This window comes from Prionailurus bengalensis, chromosome C1, assembly GCF_016509475.1.
Source record: "Prionailurus bengalensis isolate Pbe53 chromosome C1, Fcat_Pben_1.1_paternal_pri, whole genome shotgun sequence".
NCBI classification, from domain to species: domain Eukaryota; kingdom Metazoa; phylum Chordata; class Mammalia; order Carnivora; family Felidae; genus Prionailurus; species Prionailurus bengalensis.
The window spans coordinates 6,369,464-6,388,391 of record NC_057345.1 but is presented as its reverse complement, the minus strand read 5'-3'; the positions used below and the strand labels follow the sequence as shown (position 1 = coordinate 6,388,391).

The window sequence follows — 18,928 nt, the reverse complement described above, 5'->3', positions numbered from 1 at the left end:
GGAAAGAATGCCTCCCTCCGCCACCCACCACACACTCCGTACCCAAGCTGGCTGCAAGGAAGGAAGGTAATAGTAGCCCTAGAAATGCCAGTCCTTCCCCGTCCAGGACAGGATGTCCTAGCCATCTGGCTGGAGCAGGGGTAGCCCGGGCGTAGGGGGCGGGGAGGAGGGTGCCCGGGCGGGGCGCGGGGACGCGGCAGGGGAACCCGGGAGCCACGGGGTGGAGCCTAGAGGGCGTGGGGGCGTGGCTCGGGGTCCGGGCGCTGGGTCTCGGACGACGCTTGGGGGCCACGGGGCGGGGCGTGAGGGCGCGGGGGCGGGGCGTGAGGGCGGGGCGAGATGCTGGGACCTGGGCGGGGCGGGAACGGGACCCGCGGGCCACGGGGCGGAGCGTGGAGGGCGCGGGGGTGGTGCGAAGGGGCGGGGCCGGGGCCGCTGACCCGGAGGGACCGGGAGGGGTCGGGGCGCGAGCTGTGGGCGCGTCGGTGCCCAGACGGCGGCGGCGGCGGCGGCCGCACGCGCGGCCCGGCCTCTGTCCCCGCGGCGCCGCGGCCCCGGCCCCCTGCCCGCCGGGCCATGCCGCCGCCCGCGCCGCCCACCGAGCTGGTGCCGTCGGAGCGCGCCGTGGTGCTGCTGTCGTGCGTGCTCTCCGCGCTCGGCTCGGGCCTGCTGGTGGCCACGCACGCCCTGTGGCCCGACCTGCGCAGCCGGGCACGGCGCCTGCTGCTCTTCCTGTCGCTGGCCGACCTGCTCTCGGCCGCCTCCTACTTCTACGGGGTGCTGCAGGACTTCGCGGGCCCCTCGTGGGACTGCGTGCTGCAGGGCGCGCTCTCCACCTTCGCCAACACCAGCTCCTTCTTCTGGACCGTGGCCATCGCCCTCTACCTGTACCTGAGCATCGTCCGCGCGGCGCGCGAGCCTCGGACCGGCCGCCTGCTCTGGGCCTTCCACGTGGTCAGGTGGGTGACAACGGCGCTGCTTTCCCTCGAGTCCCCGACCCCCCCGCCTGGGCCCTGCCTGCTGCCTCTGGGGCCCTCGCGCCCTTGTGGCGCCCGCGTCCTGGTCGGACCCCTGGCGGGGGGCCCGGCAGATCGTGTCTGCTCATGTTAGGGGGCAGCCCCGGGGCCAGCGGGACGATGCGGGTGGAGAGGTTGGACCTGTCCTGAGCGTCAGCGCCGAGGGCGCCCCTTCCTGCCTGCCCTGGCCCGAGCCTCCCAGCGAGTTGGGTGCCTCAGCGCAGCCCCTTGGAGGGCGGGGGTGGGGGTAGGGCCAGAGCTCGGCCCTCCTAACTTGGAAGACAGCTTATGCCTTCCCTAAGTTCTGGCCATCTCTGCTGCCCTTGGGGAAAAGCGCCTTGTTCCCAGGCAGAGAGATGAGTTAGGCTGGGCTCCAGGCTGGAGAGGGCGGCTGCTCCCAGCCCCCACCCTGTGCCACAGGAGGTGTGATGCATTCAGCCACTCCCAGGCTAGCTGCCCCCTGCTACCTGCAGTGTCTCAGCTGTAAGATTTACAAAGGACCATCTTCATTATTTTGTCTTTGCTCGTCTCTAGACCCAGACCATCTTGACTTCCTAGGGTTCGGCATCTCTGAGGGTGAGGTCAGTGGCAGAAACTGGTCTGGAAGAGGGCCCCCAGCTGCCTGGAGTGTATGGGAGTAGAGGAAGCCCAGGCAGTGCCCTGCCCTGGCATTGAAGCGTCTCATTAGGTCACCCTCACCTACGCCTTCCTGGTGTAATTTCAAGATTCTGACATCTGATGGTGTCCCGTGCTGCACCCAAGGCCGGAATCTTATAGGGCTTGTTTGCCCTTTTTCCTCTCCCAGATAAGAGCACCAAATACTGGGGCGCCTGGGTGGCCCAGTCAGCTGAGCATCTGACTCTTGATTTTAGCTCAGGTCATGATCTCAACAGTTCACAGGCTTGAGCCCTTCATCGGGCTCTGTGCTGATAGGTTGAGCCTGCTTGGGATTTTCTCTCTCCCTCTCTCTGCCCCGCCTTCCTTCTCTCTCTCTCTCTCTCTCTCTCTCTCTCTCTCTCTCTCTCTCAAAATAAATAAATAAACATTAAAAAAACGTAAGCGCACCTAGTGCTGCCCTAATTATAGGACATCTCTGTTAAATACTTGAGTGCTTTCCATGGGACTGAGGACACTCAGCAGTTTGGTAGAGACAGGTCACCTGGGTGTCACAACAGTGAGATCACAAGTCTGCAGGAGTCACTTGACCTCTAGGTCTCAGAACTGCTGGATGAAGGCCAGCTGGTCCCTGGGAAACGAAATGGCCTGCTTCTCAGCTGTTCATGTCAAAAGCTTGGCAAGGAGTGAGACAGGACCTCAGATGCTGCAGGGACTCACAGGGGCTGCCTTTCCTCCCCTTGCAGCACCCCCCTGAGCTCTGTGTCCACGCCAGAGACCCAGTCCTTAGCAGTCTGGCTGGGCGTGGCTGGCATGTAGACTAGAGTTCACATGTACTTGAGAAATCGAGCCTCCGACTGGCTTTCTTTGCCAAGAATCTCTTCTCTTTTTTTCCCCTCTTAAAAAAAAAAAAAATATATATATATATATATATATATATGTATATATATATATTACAATGTGTTTTTTAAGGGATAAAGAGAACCTAGTACAGATCCTATAGAAGATACATTTCCTGATGAACCTGAGTTGGGAGTTCCTTCAGCTCAGTCCTAGGGGTGTTTTCTGTGATGCTTAGGAAAGGCCTCCTAAGAAAGCCCCTTTTGCTGGCCACAGAAAAGAAGGGAATTGTTCATCTTGTCCATTGAATGTGATCCATCTACTTCTTAAAGGAAAATTACAAGAAGGAGAAGGAGAAAATTATCTATATCCCAGCTAGGAAGGGAGAATGACAATTTATTCTCTGGGGTTCCCTTTCAGAAGCTTAGTGCTTAGCTCCTGGCTGGTCTAAGAGGATTGGTAGAAAACCTGTCTAACAGGTTCATTTATTGACTGAGATCCTCCCAGCCTGTCTTGCTAATGACCTTGCTAAGGCCTCTCCAGCGCCTCTCCTGGGAGGACGAGTGTATAACTGTTAAAGACCTGTCGGCAGGAGAAATCTGATCTTCAGACAGAGGCTGCAGGGTCATCCACTTTTTCACCATTTCAGACTGCTGAAAATCAATCTTCTTCAGACCTCCAGTTGATCATGTCTATTGTAGTTTTCATGAAATGATTTTGTAAAAGATTTTATTTTTAAGTAATCTCTGTACCCGGCGTGGGTCTTGAACTCTTGACCCCCGAGATCAAGCGTCACACGCTCAGCCCCCTAAGCCAGTCAGGCGCCCCTGAAATGATTTTTTCAAAAAAACCAGCAGATATCCTGGTGAGTGGACAGAGGACACATCCGGACACGGAGTCAAAACGGCTCATAAACATGTGGGGAAAAGTTTACTCCATTCATACTCAAAATAATGCAAATTATTTGACAGTGAGCTACCATTTTGTTATTAAATTAGCAAAAAATAGTGAAGTAGAATACTAACACGATAAATGCCAGGAAAACAGGTATTTTCCTGCATTATTACTGGCAATGTAGACTGGAATTATCCACATAGAAAGTACTCCTTGGTCCACTGATCCTATTTATAGGAGCCTATATATCCTTAAAGAGATAATCCAAAATACATTCAAAGCTGTATATACAGGGGAGTTTGTGTGAGAATTTGGAAGCAACTCGAATGTCCAAAAAATCAGGGAACAGTAGATGACAAATTGCATCCTACCGGAAATGTATCACAGCCTTTAGATACTGGCTGCGAACTCTTTAAGTCGTGTTTTTTGAACGGTATGAGATAAATGAAAAAACCCATCTATAAAACGGAATGCAACCATGTAAAGCAGGAGGCGGGATAGAATCCTGCCCATACACCACTTCCCAGCAAGAGCCTGCAGTGCCCCCAAGACCCCATCGTAATAACTGACCAGGTTGCCTTTACAGAAAGACTTTTTTTTCCCCCGCTTTGGAGGAGGGCTGCTGACACTTTATCCTCATGGACACGGTATCTCATCACAAGCCTGCATCTGGCTCCTGACGTCTTGCAAAATGCAGTTCCATTCCTTAGCCAGTGACCCAGGGGCCAGGCAGGATGGTCACCCTCCTGTCACAGCTGGTGAGACTTGCCCCAGGTCACAGAACCATAGATGGGAGGCTCGGGGCTAGAGGGTCCATCCTGTGTTTATGATCCCATCTTGTCTCTTGGCCTGACGACAATTTTAAAAATTGAGGTGTCATGAAACAATTTATTTTTGACGTTCCAGATTTCCACCATTGTTAACATTTTATCGTGTTTGCTTTGTCCTCTGCAGTTATTTTTCTGGGGCCATTTAAGAGTAAGCTGGAGACTTGGGGCGCCTGGGTGGCTCTAGTCGGTTGAGCGGCCAACTTGGGCCCGGGTTATGATCTCACAGTCTGTAAGATCAAGCCCCGCATCGGGCTGTGCTATCAGCACAGAGCCTGCTTCGGATCCTCCGTCTCCCTCTCTCTCTGCACCCCCCCCCCCCCACACACACTCTGTCTCTCAAAAATAAATATTAAAAAAAAAAAAGTTGTAAACTGATGTCCCCGGAACCCCTAAATCCTTTAGTGTATGTTTCCAAAAGAAAGGAAGGGTCTCTTAAGTAACCACATAAACCTTCCAAAAGCAGGAAAACAGTACAGCACGGAACAATGCTGTCTGACAGTGGACATCACAGAGACTTTGTCTTCTGCGAATGTCCCCGACAGCAGAGGGAAACCTGGGCTTGTGTTTGCTTTAGTTGTCGGGTCTCTTTGCTCTCTTTCAGTCTGCAACAGTTCTCCCGTCTTTCCTAGTGTTTCACGACACTGACTTTTTTGAAGAGTTACAGGTCTGGGTTTTTTGTTGTGTTTTAATTTTTTTAATGTTTATTTTATTTTTGAGGGTACGAGCAGGGGAGGGGCGGAGAGAGAGAGGGAGACACAGAATCCGAAGCAGGCTCCAGGCTCTGAGCTGTCAGCACAGAGCCCGACGCGGGGCTCGAACCCACAAACTAGGAGATCATGACCCGAGCCAAAGTCGGACGCTCAACCAACCGAGCCGCCCAGGCGCCCCTGAAGAGTACGGTTGGTCTGTTTTGCAGAAAGTCCCTCTGCCGGGCTGGCAGCTGCTTCCCCAAGAGTGGTTTCAGGTCCTGTCCTTGGGCTGGAATCTCGCAGAAGCACCGTCTTCTCATTGCCCCCTTCCCCGGGTGACTTTGATTCCCCCCGCCATCTGGTGATATTAACTTTGATCGCCTGATTAAGGTGTTGCCTGTCAGTTTCGCACTGCAGTTACCGTTTCCCCCTTTGTGATTAGTAAATATCTCGTTGTGATAAAGATCTGTCACTCCTCAAACTTAACCCGCTCGCTCGTTTAGCATACATTGAACCCGACAGTGTTCTGAAGTGAATTTCCTGTTTTGGGTTGCCTTTTTAAGGTTGTGTGAGAATAGGCAGCATGAAAGGGAAATCCCTGTAGTAAGAAGCCCCTCCCTGCTGTATCTTAGCTGCTGAGGCAGCCTGACACAGTCACCCCATGTTCTACATTCACCTGGGCATGCATCGGGGACCCTTTACGATTCGCACCTCTTAGAAGGGCCTAGAGCTGTGGTGAGCTGGCGGGGGGGGGGGGGGGGGGGGGAGTTCTCTTCTGGTCAGATAAGCCAGGTCGGCCAGAAACCATCCCGGTCCCCCTGGGGATCACTCACGCCCTGCCTTCCGAAAGCAGTTGTCCGCTCCGGTCCCCCCGCACGGGGTGGTGGGCTCCTTCAGGGTCAGTGAACTGTCCCCTGCACCTGTGTGCCCAGGCGCCACTGTGCCAGCTGTCCCTGTGTGTCCTGTGACCACAGGAGGAAGGTGGGAGGGGTGGAGGGGTGGGGCGGGGAGGGGCGCCACATTCCACCAAGTCAGAAGGGAGGGTCCTGGCCGCCTCAAGCAGTCTTAGGGTTTCTTCTGGTGTCACTGAGGTGGGAGAGGATGGGGGCACGTGGGCCCGCCCACTCCAGAGGTTGCTTGGGGGTTCTGGAGGAAGAGTCTACGGCACCCACCGCGAGTTCACCATCGAGATCCCTGCCGTGGGGGGAGGGGCGCCTGGGTGGCTCAGTGGGTTAAGCTTGATTTCGGCTTAGGTTACGATCTCAGGGTTCGTGGCTCGGAGCCCCACTTCAGGGTCTGTGCTTGGGATTCTTTCTCTCCCCCTCTCTCTACCCCTCCCTGGCTCAAGCTCAAAATGAATAAATAAACTTAAAAATAAAAATAAAAAGGCCCATGCTGTGGGGAGCGGGAAGTTCTAATGTGGACAAAAGGGGAAACAGGGGCCACAAAGGGGAAGATCCTCTGAGCTCTCTGGTGGGAAGCTAGCTCACCGTGGGGCCCAGTGACGAGGCCCCAGGCAGGTGCGTCTGAGTGAGGGGCGCAGGTAGCAGCCGCACGAACAGCACCCCGTGTCGGCCAGTGCTCCCCAAAATAACAAGAATTGGGCTGGCTTTACCTGTTCCCCCTAAAAAGTCTTCAGAGGGCACTGCTGCCTCGTGAGGTCTCTGCACAGCGTTTCGTGTTCACGGGATACTGGGCGCAGCACCAGAGGCTGCCCTTGACCTTCCTACCCGGGCAAGGTCAGACTCTGCCCGTCCTTCCCCGGCGTCCAGTCAGCCAGGACCTGGACGGCCAGGAGAGTGGCTCCGAGCGTTGCAGCGTGGCTCCCTGATGCCCACCGGCCCCGGGGGCTGCAGAGGCGTGCCAGGATGTGTGTGCTTCAGAGTCCCTTTGGACAGACACCCCACTCCCTTCTGCGGCCAGAGCTGCGGAGCGACCTCATGGTGGCCTGGGCAGTGGCCGGCTCCCTGCGCTTCTCCCACGACCCACCCCTCTGCCCCACACTCAGCAATAAGTGCCCATTGTTCCCGGGAAGAAACCTCTAGGCGGCCACGGGCCTTGTGACTCCTTTCACCAGGCCCGGCTCCTTGCAGCTGCGCCTCCCTACGGGCCTGGCTCTGTCCTGCCACCAAGTGCTTTCTAAATTGGCACATTGTTGCCCGATAGTTTTGTTCTCAAGGCAGTTTTTGAGTTAACGGTCAAGGCCTTCCGTGGGCCACACGGCACGCAGACCAGGCACTGGGAAAGGCTCCTGTTTCTTTCCCAGCAGGGGCCAACCCCCTTGCAGAAAGATCTGTGGGAAGAATGAGGTTTGGGGTGGGGGCAGATGACTGAGCAGACCTTTCAGGCGGCGGGTGGAAGGTTATTCCCGTCTGTGTGCTAAAGTGGAACTGTCCCTGCCCCTGCAGGTGTCCCCCGCCCATGACTCCAGTGGGAGAGGTTTCAGAGACCATTTAACAGAAGATCCCCATGTGGGCAGAGCTGGGGACTCCCAAGGGAAACCCAGAGCATCACTGTCCTGGGGACGGGCCGCCCCCGCTCACGGTCATCTGACACATGCCAGGGAATGCAGGTGTTAGGGATGGCTTACTCACCACCTGGCTCATCCTGTGGTACCTCCGGTTCTGCTCCTCTGGAGGAGACTGAAAAGCAACAGGATGGCCAAGTTCCAAGGAGGAGCTAAGCTTGTGGTAAATCTGAATGGCTTTTTGTCTGTTCACCCCTCCCCTAAGCTTACTGAGGGCCCCCCACCAGGGGTCTGAGATCAAGGGTGGCAAGGTTGGTTTCCTCTGAGGGCTCTCTCCTTGGCTTGTAAATGGCCGTCTACATCCTGTGTCTTCACATGGTCCTGTGTGTGTGTGTGTGTGTGTGTGTGTGTGTGCGCGTGTGTGCGCGTGTATCTCAGTCTCTTCTAAGGACAGCAGTCGTGCTGGATTAGGGCCCACCTTACAGACCATTCTAACTTAATCACCTCTCTAAAGACCCCCATCTCCAGCTACGGTCACATCCTGAGCTACTGGGGTTAGGACGTCAACATACGAATTTTGAGGGGGACGCAACTCAGCCCTTAACAGCCTCCGAGGGAGAATGAGTCCGACTTGGAGTCTGGCCTTGGTTTCCAGGTGAACACGAGTGAGGGGGTGTGGGCACCTCTCGAAGAACCTCTAGGTTACCCCTCCAAGTGAGGGACTCTGCTCAGCGTGTGGTCTTCGGGCTCCCTCCATCTATGGGCCCCCAGCCCTGCTTCTCAGAGTCACAGGTTTGGAGAGAAAGGGCCTTATCAGTCACCTGCTTTAATCCTGTCCCTCTTCAGACACCTTTCATAGCCTCCCCTGCATGTGGGCCAGTCCAGCCCTCAGTTTGGGGATCGAGCAAGACACCTTGCCCTTTCCTCCAGCCTCCTGACCCCATCTCCTAGGTCAGGTCCTAGCCGCACCTCATCAGGGGTCTTTAAACATCTGAGGATGGCCCAAGGCCCAGCATCTCCTGACGTGCCTGGCTCTGGTGCCAGCTTAACCATCTCAGATTTAGAATGCGGGTCGCAAGTGTCCACACGGAGGCGGGAGAGTTCCCCGGCGGTTCTGATCTGCCCCATCTGAGCACCAGGGTGGTCCCTCTGACCACATGAGTTTTTAGGTCATAATCAACTACAGCCCTTGGTCTTCTCCACGTGCTGCTATTCAGCTATATTTTACTTGTCCTGATTTTGTTAATGTTTTGGTTGATGGCTTCTTTGGGGGGAGGGAAAAGAAAAAACTGTGGCAAGGTACCTGCCAGTACACCCTTCTGGAAAGCAGGGATCGTGTCGCGCATGTCTTTGTGGAATGCCTTCTGGATTCATGGCGCCTACAACTCGGGCTGGTCACCTGGCCAGAGAATGGCTCGGCTTATCCGAGGTTGCCCCAAATACTGACTGTCTTTTCACTCTACAGGTTAAGAACACAGGGCGTCTTGCAGCTTCTTATCCGTTTTTATCCTCTGTCCAGTGGTTGTCCTGAGCCAGCCGGCGAGACCCCAGTCGTTAAATTTTAGGGCATTTTATGAGCTGATTGTTAAATACAGCCATTAGCAAAAAGCAAAGTATGTAAACTTAGAGTAAGTTACTTTAAATTTTTTTTTTCAACATTTATTTATTTTGGGGACAGAGAGAGACAGAGCATGAACGGGGGAGGGGCAGAGAGAGAGGGAGGCACAGAATCGGAAACAGGCTCCAGGCTCTGAGCCATCGGCCCAGAGCCCGACGCGGGGCTCGAACTCCCGGACCACGAGATCGTGACCTGGCTGAAGTCGGACGCTTAACCGACTGCGCCACCCAGGCGCCCCAAGAGTCAGTTACTTTAAAAAGAGTAACAAAAATGCCAGGAACTACATCTTAATGATTTTACTCTTATCCGTACACTTGAGGTGATTTACGACCATTGTCTCTGTGCAGGGGGAATACTGTTGGGCATGCTGCACATCTGTTCCCTACCGCCCGTATTGGCGACTTGAAATTAGCCACAGTGGGGATGTTTACACCGTGGAAAATGGCAGCCCCTCCAGATCAGGGGCTGGTTCATTGTTTTGTCGATTGCGTAGAGCAGAGGTCGGCAGCCTTTCCCTGTGAAGAACCAGCTAGTAGTTCTTTTCCGCCTTATCTCAGTCACACCTTTCCAACCCCTGCTCTCTCTGTGGCCTGAGAGCAGCCATACACATGTACGCAAGCGAGTGTGAATGAGGCTGTCCTGCAATAAAACTTTATTTAAAAAAAAAACGGACCTCGGGCCACAGTTTGCTGGATCTAGACTTACGGGAACGGAGAAGATGTTAGTGAGGATGACACTTACGAAGTGTTCCTTGTGAGGACTTCAGCAGAGATAGTAACCCCGTTGGGGCAGGCAGGAAGCCGGGTATTTAAGAGGGTGAGAAGAGGCGTTCCGGCACTTGTCTGGTCTCTTAGGTTTCCCTTTTCACGTTCATCTTATTCGGGAAGGGAAACGAAAACACAACCAACTTCACATCATGGGACTGCTTTCATTTGGCAACTGCAACCACAGGGTGTCGGCACAGACCAACTAACGCGTTTTGTGAGACTCAGTTGGCTCTTCAGAAGTCACAACAAGGAGGGCTGTGTCGTCTATGTTACTTACAGATCGTGCGCGTCACACGTTTGGTGTCAGTTACATTAATGAGACATGTATTCGTACATGCATTCCTACCTAACACACACACACACACACACACACACACACACACACATGCACTCTTTGCGGAGAGCCGGTTGTTAAACATCGCCAGCACGCCAGCCCATACCCATAAATTACAAGTCGGGCAGAACCTGCTTTGTGGGTTACTAGGCTCTCCCTCCCTCCCACTCTATTCCCACCCTTCCCTCACGTTACCTCTTCTTCCCGGCTCCCCCTTAAATACCTCCCCAAACAGCTTCTGCCCGTCTGTGCTTATGTTCAAATAGTGACTCTGATTGATCAACCCACGTTCCTAGGACGTATTTTTTCTAATGTTTATTTTCGAGAGAGAGAGAGAAAGCGTGCATGTAAGGGAGGGGCAGAGAGAGGGGGAGACAGAAGATCCAAAGTGGGCTCCACGCTGACAGCAGAACTCCAACCCACCGACCGTGAGATCATGACCTGATTCACCAACTGAGCCACCCTGGCGCCCTGGTCAACCCACGTTCTCAACCCTTGAAAGCCCTCTACCTGTTTGGTCTTCTCTCGGGCTCTTTCCCAACACAAACTTAGCTCCAGGTGCAACCCAGGATACACAGGATATACAAACCCATCACTCTGTAGCTTTCCTATGACAAGTCACAGAGCGGGGTCCGTCTCCGTGTGGGGCCCAGGTCTCCTGTGAGCGCCGTCAAGATGCTGACAGAGGAGGAGTCCCTGCTGACTGAGCGGTTCCTTCTTCCTGCCCTGTGCTCTCCCTTCCTTCCAGCCTGGAGGCACCCCTCTGCTAGGAGGAACCCTGTAAACCATAAAGTGGTCGAAACAGAAATAACTTCAGGATTGCAGTTTAGTACTTTATAAAGCCTCTTATTTCCTTTTCAGTGACAATGATGTCCTTGCAATGAATAGTTAAGGAGTAAATTGGGGAAAGCTGTCTCAGTCACTTGGCTCAAACTCCATTCATTCATTCATTCATTCATTCAGCAGGTCCTTGTTTGGCCCCTACCAGGTGCCGGGAGCTGTTCTAGATGCTGGAAAGAGCCCTGCACCTGCCTTCATGGAGCTCATAGCTGTGACATATGTTGTCCCCGGGCCCCAGGATGGCATGAGCTTTGGTTTCGTATGGTAACCCTTTATTACGACACAACAGTTTGACGCTAATATATATCAGCTAAACAGATGACTAACTGACAGAACAGGCATTTAAAATGGACAGACTCCCGGGGCTAACTTGGTACCTTTCTCATAACCCTTTAATTTCTGTGGGGGTTTTTGGCCCTTCTGTGCCTTGGTGACCTCAAGAAAGGCTGCGTCCCGCCTCCCCTCCCGCCGTTGGGCGAGCAGAGGCCGGGGTGCAGAGGTACAGTGACGCTATCCTCCTGCTCCTGTGTGGGCCCCCCCCAGAGGCCAGGGTGGGGACAGGGGCACGTTGAACAGGCACCTCTGTTCTGAAAGTGCCCCACGCCAAGTCCTTCGCAGGTCCGGGAGTTGGCTTCCTCCCTTCTGTTCCACCCTAGCCCCGGCAGCATTTAGAGACTCTGATTGACCCCAGCACTTCTCAGTTTGGCAAGACTAACGCACAGCCTCGGTCTCATCATTATTCCACAACTTTCTCTCAGAAAGAGCCGCTGGCTCAGCCAGAAGAGCATGCAGCTCCTGACCTCAGGGTCGTGAGTTCGAGCCCCACATTGAGTGGAGAGATTACTTATAATAGTAAATAAATAAAAATAGACTTAAAAAGAGCTGCTGTTGCTCTCAAAATATAACCGATTTCCGGGGCACCTGGGTGGCTCAGTGGGTTAAGTGTCCAACTTCAGCTCAGGTCATGATCTCGAGGTTCATGGGGTTGAGTCCCATGTCAGGCTCTGTGCTGACAGCTCAGAGCCTGGAGCCTGCTTCGGATCCTCTGCCCCCTCTCTCTGTCCCTCCTCTGCACTCACTCTCTCTCTCTCTCTCTCAAAATAAATAAACTTCATATATACCTATGTAACTTCGTATATACATATATATGTATATATAACCGATTTCTGAACTAAGCATTTTACTGAAGACCGTGATCTGTTTACATAGTGCTTGTCCTTTGGTGACTGACCTGGGACACGGGCCCGTGTGTGCTCTTCCAGGGGGCAGAAACTGCGTGGGCCTCCCACATTCCTGGCCCCTGCACCACAGGCCAGAATCCTGGGCCGTCAGTCATGACCCAGGACAGCGGTCAGATACGCTGACACACTTACCCAGTCCTGTGTGCCAGGCACACGCCCATCTTTACTGGCGATCTCATAATGACCTACTCGGTCCCAGGCCTGGTTCTCAACCCCACTTGGTGGGGAAAGACACTGATGTGTTGAGGCCGAGTGGGGGCAGGGCCAACTTGGACCCAGCCTGTGGCGTCACAGCCCAGGCTCCTAACCACCCCTCGTGCCACCATGAAGCTTCTGGGTGTCCCTCTGGCCCGTTTCAAATGTTTTGCCAGCAGACTGGTGCGGGGACACCAGGAAGCACCCTGGGGCCTGGCCCTTATCCTACTGGGTTGCCATCAGGGTGAGCTCCCAAAATGTCAGCCCCGTGCTTCTGTGAGAGGGGGTCCCTGCCCCAGGTTTTATGCTTTAGGGGGCCCCCTTTTCCAGGGATAACCCCTTCTCTTGGAGCAAGGAGGCCTCTGGGCCATAGACATGTGTCCACCCAAAGCCCTTGTTTCCCCTTCTAGAAACGGCTGCAGGTGCACGGGGCCCTGGAACCCTCTGCTCGGGCAACCCAAGCTGCCTGTGTGTGCAAGGGACCAAGGGGAGCCTGGCTGTTTATGGGGTGTGTGGGCAAGCCATGGGCACATGGGCCGGTGTCTGTGTGCTGCCATGCAGGCCCCTTGGGGGCAGGAAGGAGCTGCCCTCCCCACACCACAGCGTTCTCGTGCCCGTCTGCAAGGAGCCCAGCAATTCTGATTCAGAACCCGGCCTCCGAGGGAGGTGGGGGTGGTGTCTATCCAGGCAGGAGGCCGGGACATCCCTGTGTCCTATTACCCGAGCTCCGTGACATTCGGGTGGGCCTGGCAGGGCTTGGGCGGAGCGGGGCCGGGGTGGGGGATTCGAGGATTCCTGCCCGCCTCTCTGCTGTGAGGTGCAGGGTTTGGAGAGCACCGATCTGTCCGCGGAGCGTCCGCTCGCTTCGCCCCTACCGGCTTTGCCGGGGGCGGGGCCTGACCTCGCAGCGTCCCCTTTGTCCCTTGTTCCTCAGCTGGGGGGTCCCACTGGCCATCACCGTGGCAGCTGTCGCTCTGAAGAAGATCGGCTATGATGCCTCGGACGTGTCGGTCGGCTGGTGCTGGATCGACCTGGACGCAGAGGACCGCGTCCTGTGGATGTTGCTGACCGGGAAGCTGTGGGAGATGCTGGCCTACGTCACGCTGCCCGTGCTTTACCTCCTCATCAGGAAGCACATAAACAGGGCGGTAGGTACCTGCGGCCCCCCCAGCCCCCCAGCCCAGACCTCCCTGTGGCCACTGTGCCCGGCAGCCCGGTGCTGGGCTCGGCCACCTCGGGGACAAGCCGGGATGGTGCATCGTGGGCCGAATGGTTGGCTAATCACGCGGCCCTGGCAGGAGCGGGTCCTGTCACTCCTCCGTTGTGGATGAGGAAAGGGAGACTGGCAGAGGCCGAGGGGCTCCCCAGACTCGCCCAGACCCTGAGGCCAGAGCCACGGTGCGTGGAGTCCGGGAGGCGGAGGCGAGCGCCCCCGCCTGTGTTCGGGGCATAGGCCTCTGCTGCCCCCTCCTGGCCGGTCTCCGGGGTTGCTCCCCCTCCAAGAGCGTTGAACTGCTCGGGGAGCGGGCGAACTTGGACGCCCCTGGAAGAGGAGGGCGTGGAATTTCGTAATCGGCGACACAGACGCCTCACCGCGTTACCTGTGGTCGTTAAAAGCGTGTCATAAATGGGGGACTCTTCGGGGTCTCGGGAGCTCAGAGAGCACGAGCTGCGCTGGCCGGAAATTCAGGCAAGAAAGCTGTTCCTCGCACCAAGTGGCCAAATGGTTCCTGGTCCTGCCGGCTCTGCGGGCGTGCAGTACGGGCGTCCTGCCGGCGGAGGCGCTGCGGGGCGGGTGGCGGTGGGGCCGCAAGGGGACGGCGACGGGGACCGAGCGCTACCAGTTCGCGGAGCCGAGCGGGGCGTCCGAGGTCGGGCCGGGGCTGCTGCGGCCGCCGGGGGCGGGGCCTTCTTTTCGCCCCTGTGTCGGGCTGGACCTGCTGGGAGCGTGTCCCCGGTCCGGTCTCCCGGCGTCCTGTGACTCGGCAGCCGTTTCCCAGCTCGTAGGGGGCTCCCCGCGGCTCCCACCGGCGACTTCGGAGTCTAGACTTCGGGCTCTCTTTTCACGCAGAAATGTCACGGCCGCCCACCTCCCTGCCAGCCTCTTCTGGCGCCGCTGGGGCTGCCGACCGACTGGTCTGAAATCTGTCTCCTCGCTCGTCTCCTGGCGGCCCGGGACTCCCTTCTTGGCTCCTTTTCACCCTGGGAAGGTTCTGGGCTCCCTGATGAAGCCTCCCGGGCCGCCCCTGTGGAGCTGCCCTTCTGTGTGTCTGTCTTCTGCCTTGACCTCCCCCCGCCCCCAACCCACCCTGGCGGGAGACCTGGTGCGGTGCCTTCGAGCACCCCATGGGAGAAGGGGTTCTCTCTTACAATTCTGCAAGTGTTTCCAGAAAACGGGAAGACTAGCCAGCGGGGAGGTGTATGGGCTGTTCTCTGCCTCCAGCTAGGAAGGAGAGCTAAAAACAAGTGAGCTGGAGCAAGCTTTGCAAGGGAGAGGACAGCCACCCTGCTCCCCCAGGCTCCCCGGGTCCTGGAAGGGCTCCCGCTACTCCCCTGCCCCCCAGGCTGCCTGGGTTCTGGAAGGGCCACCCTGCTCCCCCAGGCTCCCTGGGTTCTAGAGGGCTGCTGCTGTCGCCCCAGGGGAGGAAGGGAGGAAGCAGGTGCCCCGAGCAGGTGAGGTGCCGCCGCTTGGGTGCTCAGAGGTGCCAAGACGTGTGGCTTCTCCCCTCCCCTGGGCTTTCAGGGTCCCGGACACAGGGCAGGCTGAAAAACACATCTTTGTTATGAGGAGCTTCATCTCTTTTTAGAAGTTCAGCTGCAATCTGGAAACGGAGCCTCCCCGTCCTCTCACTGAAGGGTGTTCCCAGGAATCGGGAAGCCAAAAGCCTGTGCCCGCTCACCTTTCCTTTCTCCCCCAGCTTTGGGTGGAGCCCCCTCCTTCACAGGCCTTTGCAGCCTGGGTGGGCTTGCAATCTGGAGGGGAGGACAGGACCGTCATCAGCAACAGGCCTGATAAACAAGGATGAATGGCGTCTAGGAAGGAGGATGGCACAACCCCGGGAAATGCCTTTGCACTTTAAAAGCCATTGTCAGGATAGACCTCCTCCAGGGGGCGACATTGAGCAAACACTTGAAGGGGGGGGGGCGGGGGAACAGCACTCCGGATGGAGGGAACAGCTAGTGCAGAGGCCCTGCGGCCAGGGTGTGCCTGGTATAAGTTTGGGGAATAACCAGGAGGCCTGAGTGGCTGGAGGAAACCAGGGGAAAGCAGTAAGCCTGAGGTCAGAGCTAGGCCTTGTCAGGAACGTATGAAGCGGGGAGACCTTTGAGCGGCGGACTGGCTGAACCTGACTTAGGTGTCCAAGGAACCGTGCGGTGCCAAGAACAAGACTGCGGTGGGAGGAGGGGGGGTGGGGAGGGTGGTGGAGGGAGACCGGTAAGAGGGAGCCGCAAGTACCCGGAGGGGCGGTGACGGTGCTTGGACCAGGCTGCCTCTGGCAGTGGCAGTGGACGGAACGTCCAGATTCTGATGTCTTTTGAAGTTAGAACCCGCAGGGCCTAGGGATGGGACGCGGGCTGTAGCAGCGGGAGGGGGTTCCTGGGCCGGGCGGCCGGAAGGACGCCGTTTCTGGGGCTCGGATCAGGCATTGCCTTCTCGACACGGGAGGCGTCAGACGTGCGTGGGACGCCCTGGTGGAGACGCGTCGCGGGCGGTGGATGGAGGGCGGCGGGCAGCCCGCCTGGCTCACGCCTGTTCTCTGTGTCCCCCCAACACAGCACGAGGCGCTCTCGGAGTACCGGCCCATCCTCTCCGAGGAGCACAGGCTTCGGCGCCACGCCTCGGCGGCCGACAAGAAGCTGGTCCTCATTCCGCTCATCTTCATTTGCCTCCGGGTCTGGAGCACCGTGCGATTCGTCCTGACCCTCTGTGGCTCCCCGGCGGTGCAGTCGCCAGTGCTGGTCGTCCTGCACGTACGCAGGCCTGCCCTCCCCGGTCCTGGGTCCTGACTGCTCTGGCGCTGGGTCCCGTGCCCCTCGCCTCCCCTCCCCTCCCCCCCCCCCCCGCCCCTCCTCCAGCCGCAGAGCAGGTGCATCCCAGCGCACCAGCCAGCCCGGGGCTGGCAGGGATCTCGGATGCACGGTGCCTCCCCCCCGCTGCCCGAGACAAGGCTAGCCTTGGTGAGAGAAGGTGGAAGGGCCGTGAGGTTGTCGTGCAGCCCAGGGGCATGAAGGTGCTCTCCCCCGTGGCCTAGGAGCAGCCCCGGCCGAGTTGACCGATCCTGTCCTTCCCAACCCAGAAGACCTGGGGATACAGGTCTGGGCCAGGCCTGCGCTCCAGACCCGCCTCAGGGGGTGGAGGACAGGGCTCTGGGGTCCGCAGCATCTCCCGGCCCCCTTGCGTGTGGGTTTAAGACCCCCCTCCAGCCGCGGCACTCAGGCCTCTTTTCTCCCTGACAGGGGATCGGGAACACATTTCAGGGCGGTGCCAACTGCATCATGTTCGTCCTCTGCACCCACGCCGTCCGAACCCGGCTCTTCTCTGTCTGCTGCCGCTGCTGTCCTTCCCAGCCTTCCGCCCAGAGCCCGGCTGGCCCTCCCAAGCCTCCTGCGCCCTCCAAGACCGGCGAATCTCAGGGATCCAGACACACCCCAGATGAACTTCCAGTCACCTGAGCTGTTCCCTGCCCGCTTCCGTGCACAGGTGCTGCCTACCTGGGGACAGGTGGTTCCGGGAGTCCCCGCTGCAGGGCGTGTGGCCGGATGGCTGCGGAACTATTAACCTTCTGCTTTTCGAGCTCTTGACGCCCGGTGGGGAGGGCAGCCAGCAAACTCATCTCCTTCTACCTCCTAGAGCCTCCGGGGGCTCATCCCCACTCACGCCCGCCCGCCCGCGTCCTGCTGCGCTCGCTCGGAGGGGTACCCGTCTGCAGGAGGGTCGGCCGTGAGATTCAGGGCAGCCGGTGGCACGAGGTCACTTTTAGGTCGCCCCGCGGTCCAGCGGTCATCGGCCCCGGGACCGCGCACAGCACTGTTTACAGTTCGAGGGGCCCACGCCTGTGGGGAGGAGAGCACAGTGAGATGTGGATACCGTGCACTCATCCTAAATAAAATGGCAGGGGGTGGCCGAGATGCGTCCCCCACTTAGATGTCGTGAAGCGGATTTTTGGTTTGTCGGGGGGCATTGAGATTTCCGGGAGAGCCCAGCTGTTTTTCGCAGAGAGCTTTGCTCGTCAGTGAGAGAGCCAGTTCCCTTTAAGCTGGTCGAAGGTTTCCCCGGGAGGTTTTCCGGTGATCACGTGAGCCCAACACAACGGCGCCGGGCGGCCGGTCTCCCTGGGCCCCCCCAGAACCTCTGTATGTATGGGTTGCCAACCCTTGATGCAGATTGTGTCTGAATTTCAAGCACAGGCCGGAACCCAGACCCTCCCTTCACCGGTCACTTAAAATACAGGTTCCCTCGTCCAACGCAAGAGCTAGGACGGGGACAGGAAGAGGCCGTTGCAGAGAATCCCCGTGGATGCCCACTGCCCCTCCTCCGGTCTGCCCTTGTGAACACTGAGATGGGGAGGGAGCCAGTTTATTCGCTCCCTGCTTTAGTTTTTTATAGGAAAGGTGACCAGGGAGTCCGTGAATGATCCAAACACGGACTCCAACGTGAAGGGGACGGTTTGGGGCGTTGGTTGCGGGAAGTGACACATGCATCACGGGAATGACGATTTACATTTAAGAGAAAAGGATTTCAAATGAGCGTCTGTGTCTCTCTCTATATTCACGGCTCTTCCAGGAACAATTTCCTCGTGTTTCAGGAAACAGTTCCTCTGTTAAGTCACAGAAATCACTGGCGGAGGTGGCTGGTGACAGCATCACTGCAGGAGGCTTGCGGAGGGAAAGTGCCACTTTACCCCACACCTGTCCTTCCCCTGGGCCCCGTCAGAACTCGGCAAAACCGAAACGATCTTCTGAACCTGGAAAACGGTTCTGGATTAACGCCAAAGCCTCATCATACTGTTGGTTCCCTTTTTTTTTTTTTTTTAAGTTTATTTATTTTGAGAGAGAGAGAGTGCGTGGGAGGGGCAGAGAGAGAGGGAGAGAGCCTGACATGGGGCTTGAACTCACGGACCGTGAGATCATAACCCGAGCCGAAATCAAGAGTTGGACGACTCAGCCACCCAGGTGCCCTGTTGATTCCTAGTTTCTTCTGTTTTTTTAAAAAAATGTTTTTTTAATGTTTATTTACTTTTGAGACAGAGAGAGACAGAGCATGAATGGGGGAGGGGCAGAGAGAGAGGGAGACACAGAATCGGAAACAGGCTCCAGGCTCTGAGCTGTCAGCACAGAGCCCGACGCGGGGCTCGAACTCACGGACCTCGAGATCATGACCTGAGCCGAAGTCGGCCGCTTTACCGACTGAGCCACCCAGGTGCCCCTTCTAGTTTCTTCTTAAAAGCAAAATCCGTTGGGGCGCCTGGGTGGTGCAGTCGGTTAAGCATCCGACTTCAGCCAGGTCACGATCTTGCGGTCCGTGGGTTCGAGCCCCGCGTCAGGCTCTGGGCTGATGGCTCAGAGCCTGGAGCCTGTTTC

The 18,928-nt window shown here is 57.0% G+C and overlaps 1 protein-coding gene across 2 annotated transcripts; it reads left to right on the top strand.

Moving 5' to 3' along the window:
• Positions 1-489: 489 nt before the first annotated feature.
• Positions 490-18,352, top strand: GPR157 (G protein-coupled receptor 157). 2 transcript variants are annotated; one of them, XM_043573720.1, is made up of 5 exons: positions 541-959; positions 13,281-13,494; positions 16,124-16,318; positions 16,805-17,048; positions 18,132-18,352. In XM_043573720.1, exons 1-4 carry the CDS (start codon positions 577-579, stop codon positions 17,018-17,020), a joined length of 1,008 nt encoding a protein of 335 aa, XP_043429655.1. In that variant the 5' UTR covers positions 541-576; the 3' UTR covers positions 17,021-17,048; positions 18,132-18,352. The 2 variants fall into 2 exon arrangements, with proteins under 2 accessions (XP_043429654.1, XP_043429655.1); XM_043573719.1 differs by having other exon boundaries at positions 490-959; positions 16,805-18,352.
• The last annotated feature ends 576 nt before the right edge of the window (positions 18,353-18,928 follow it).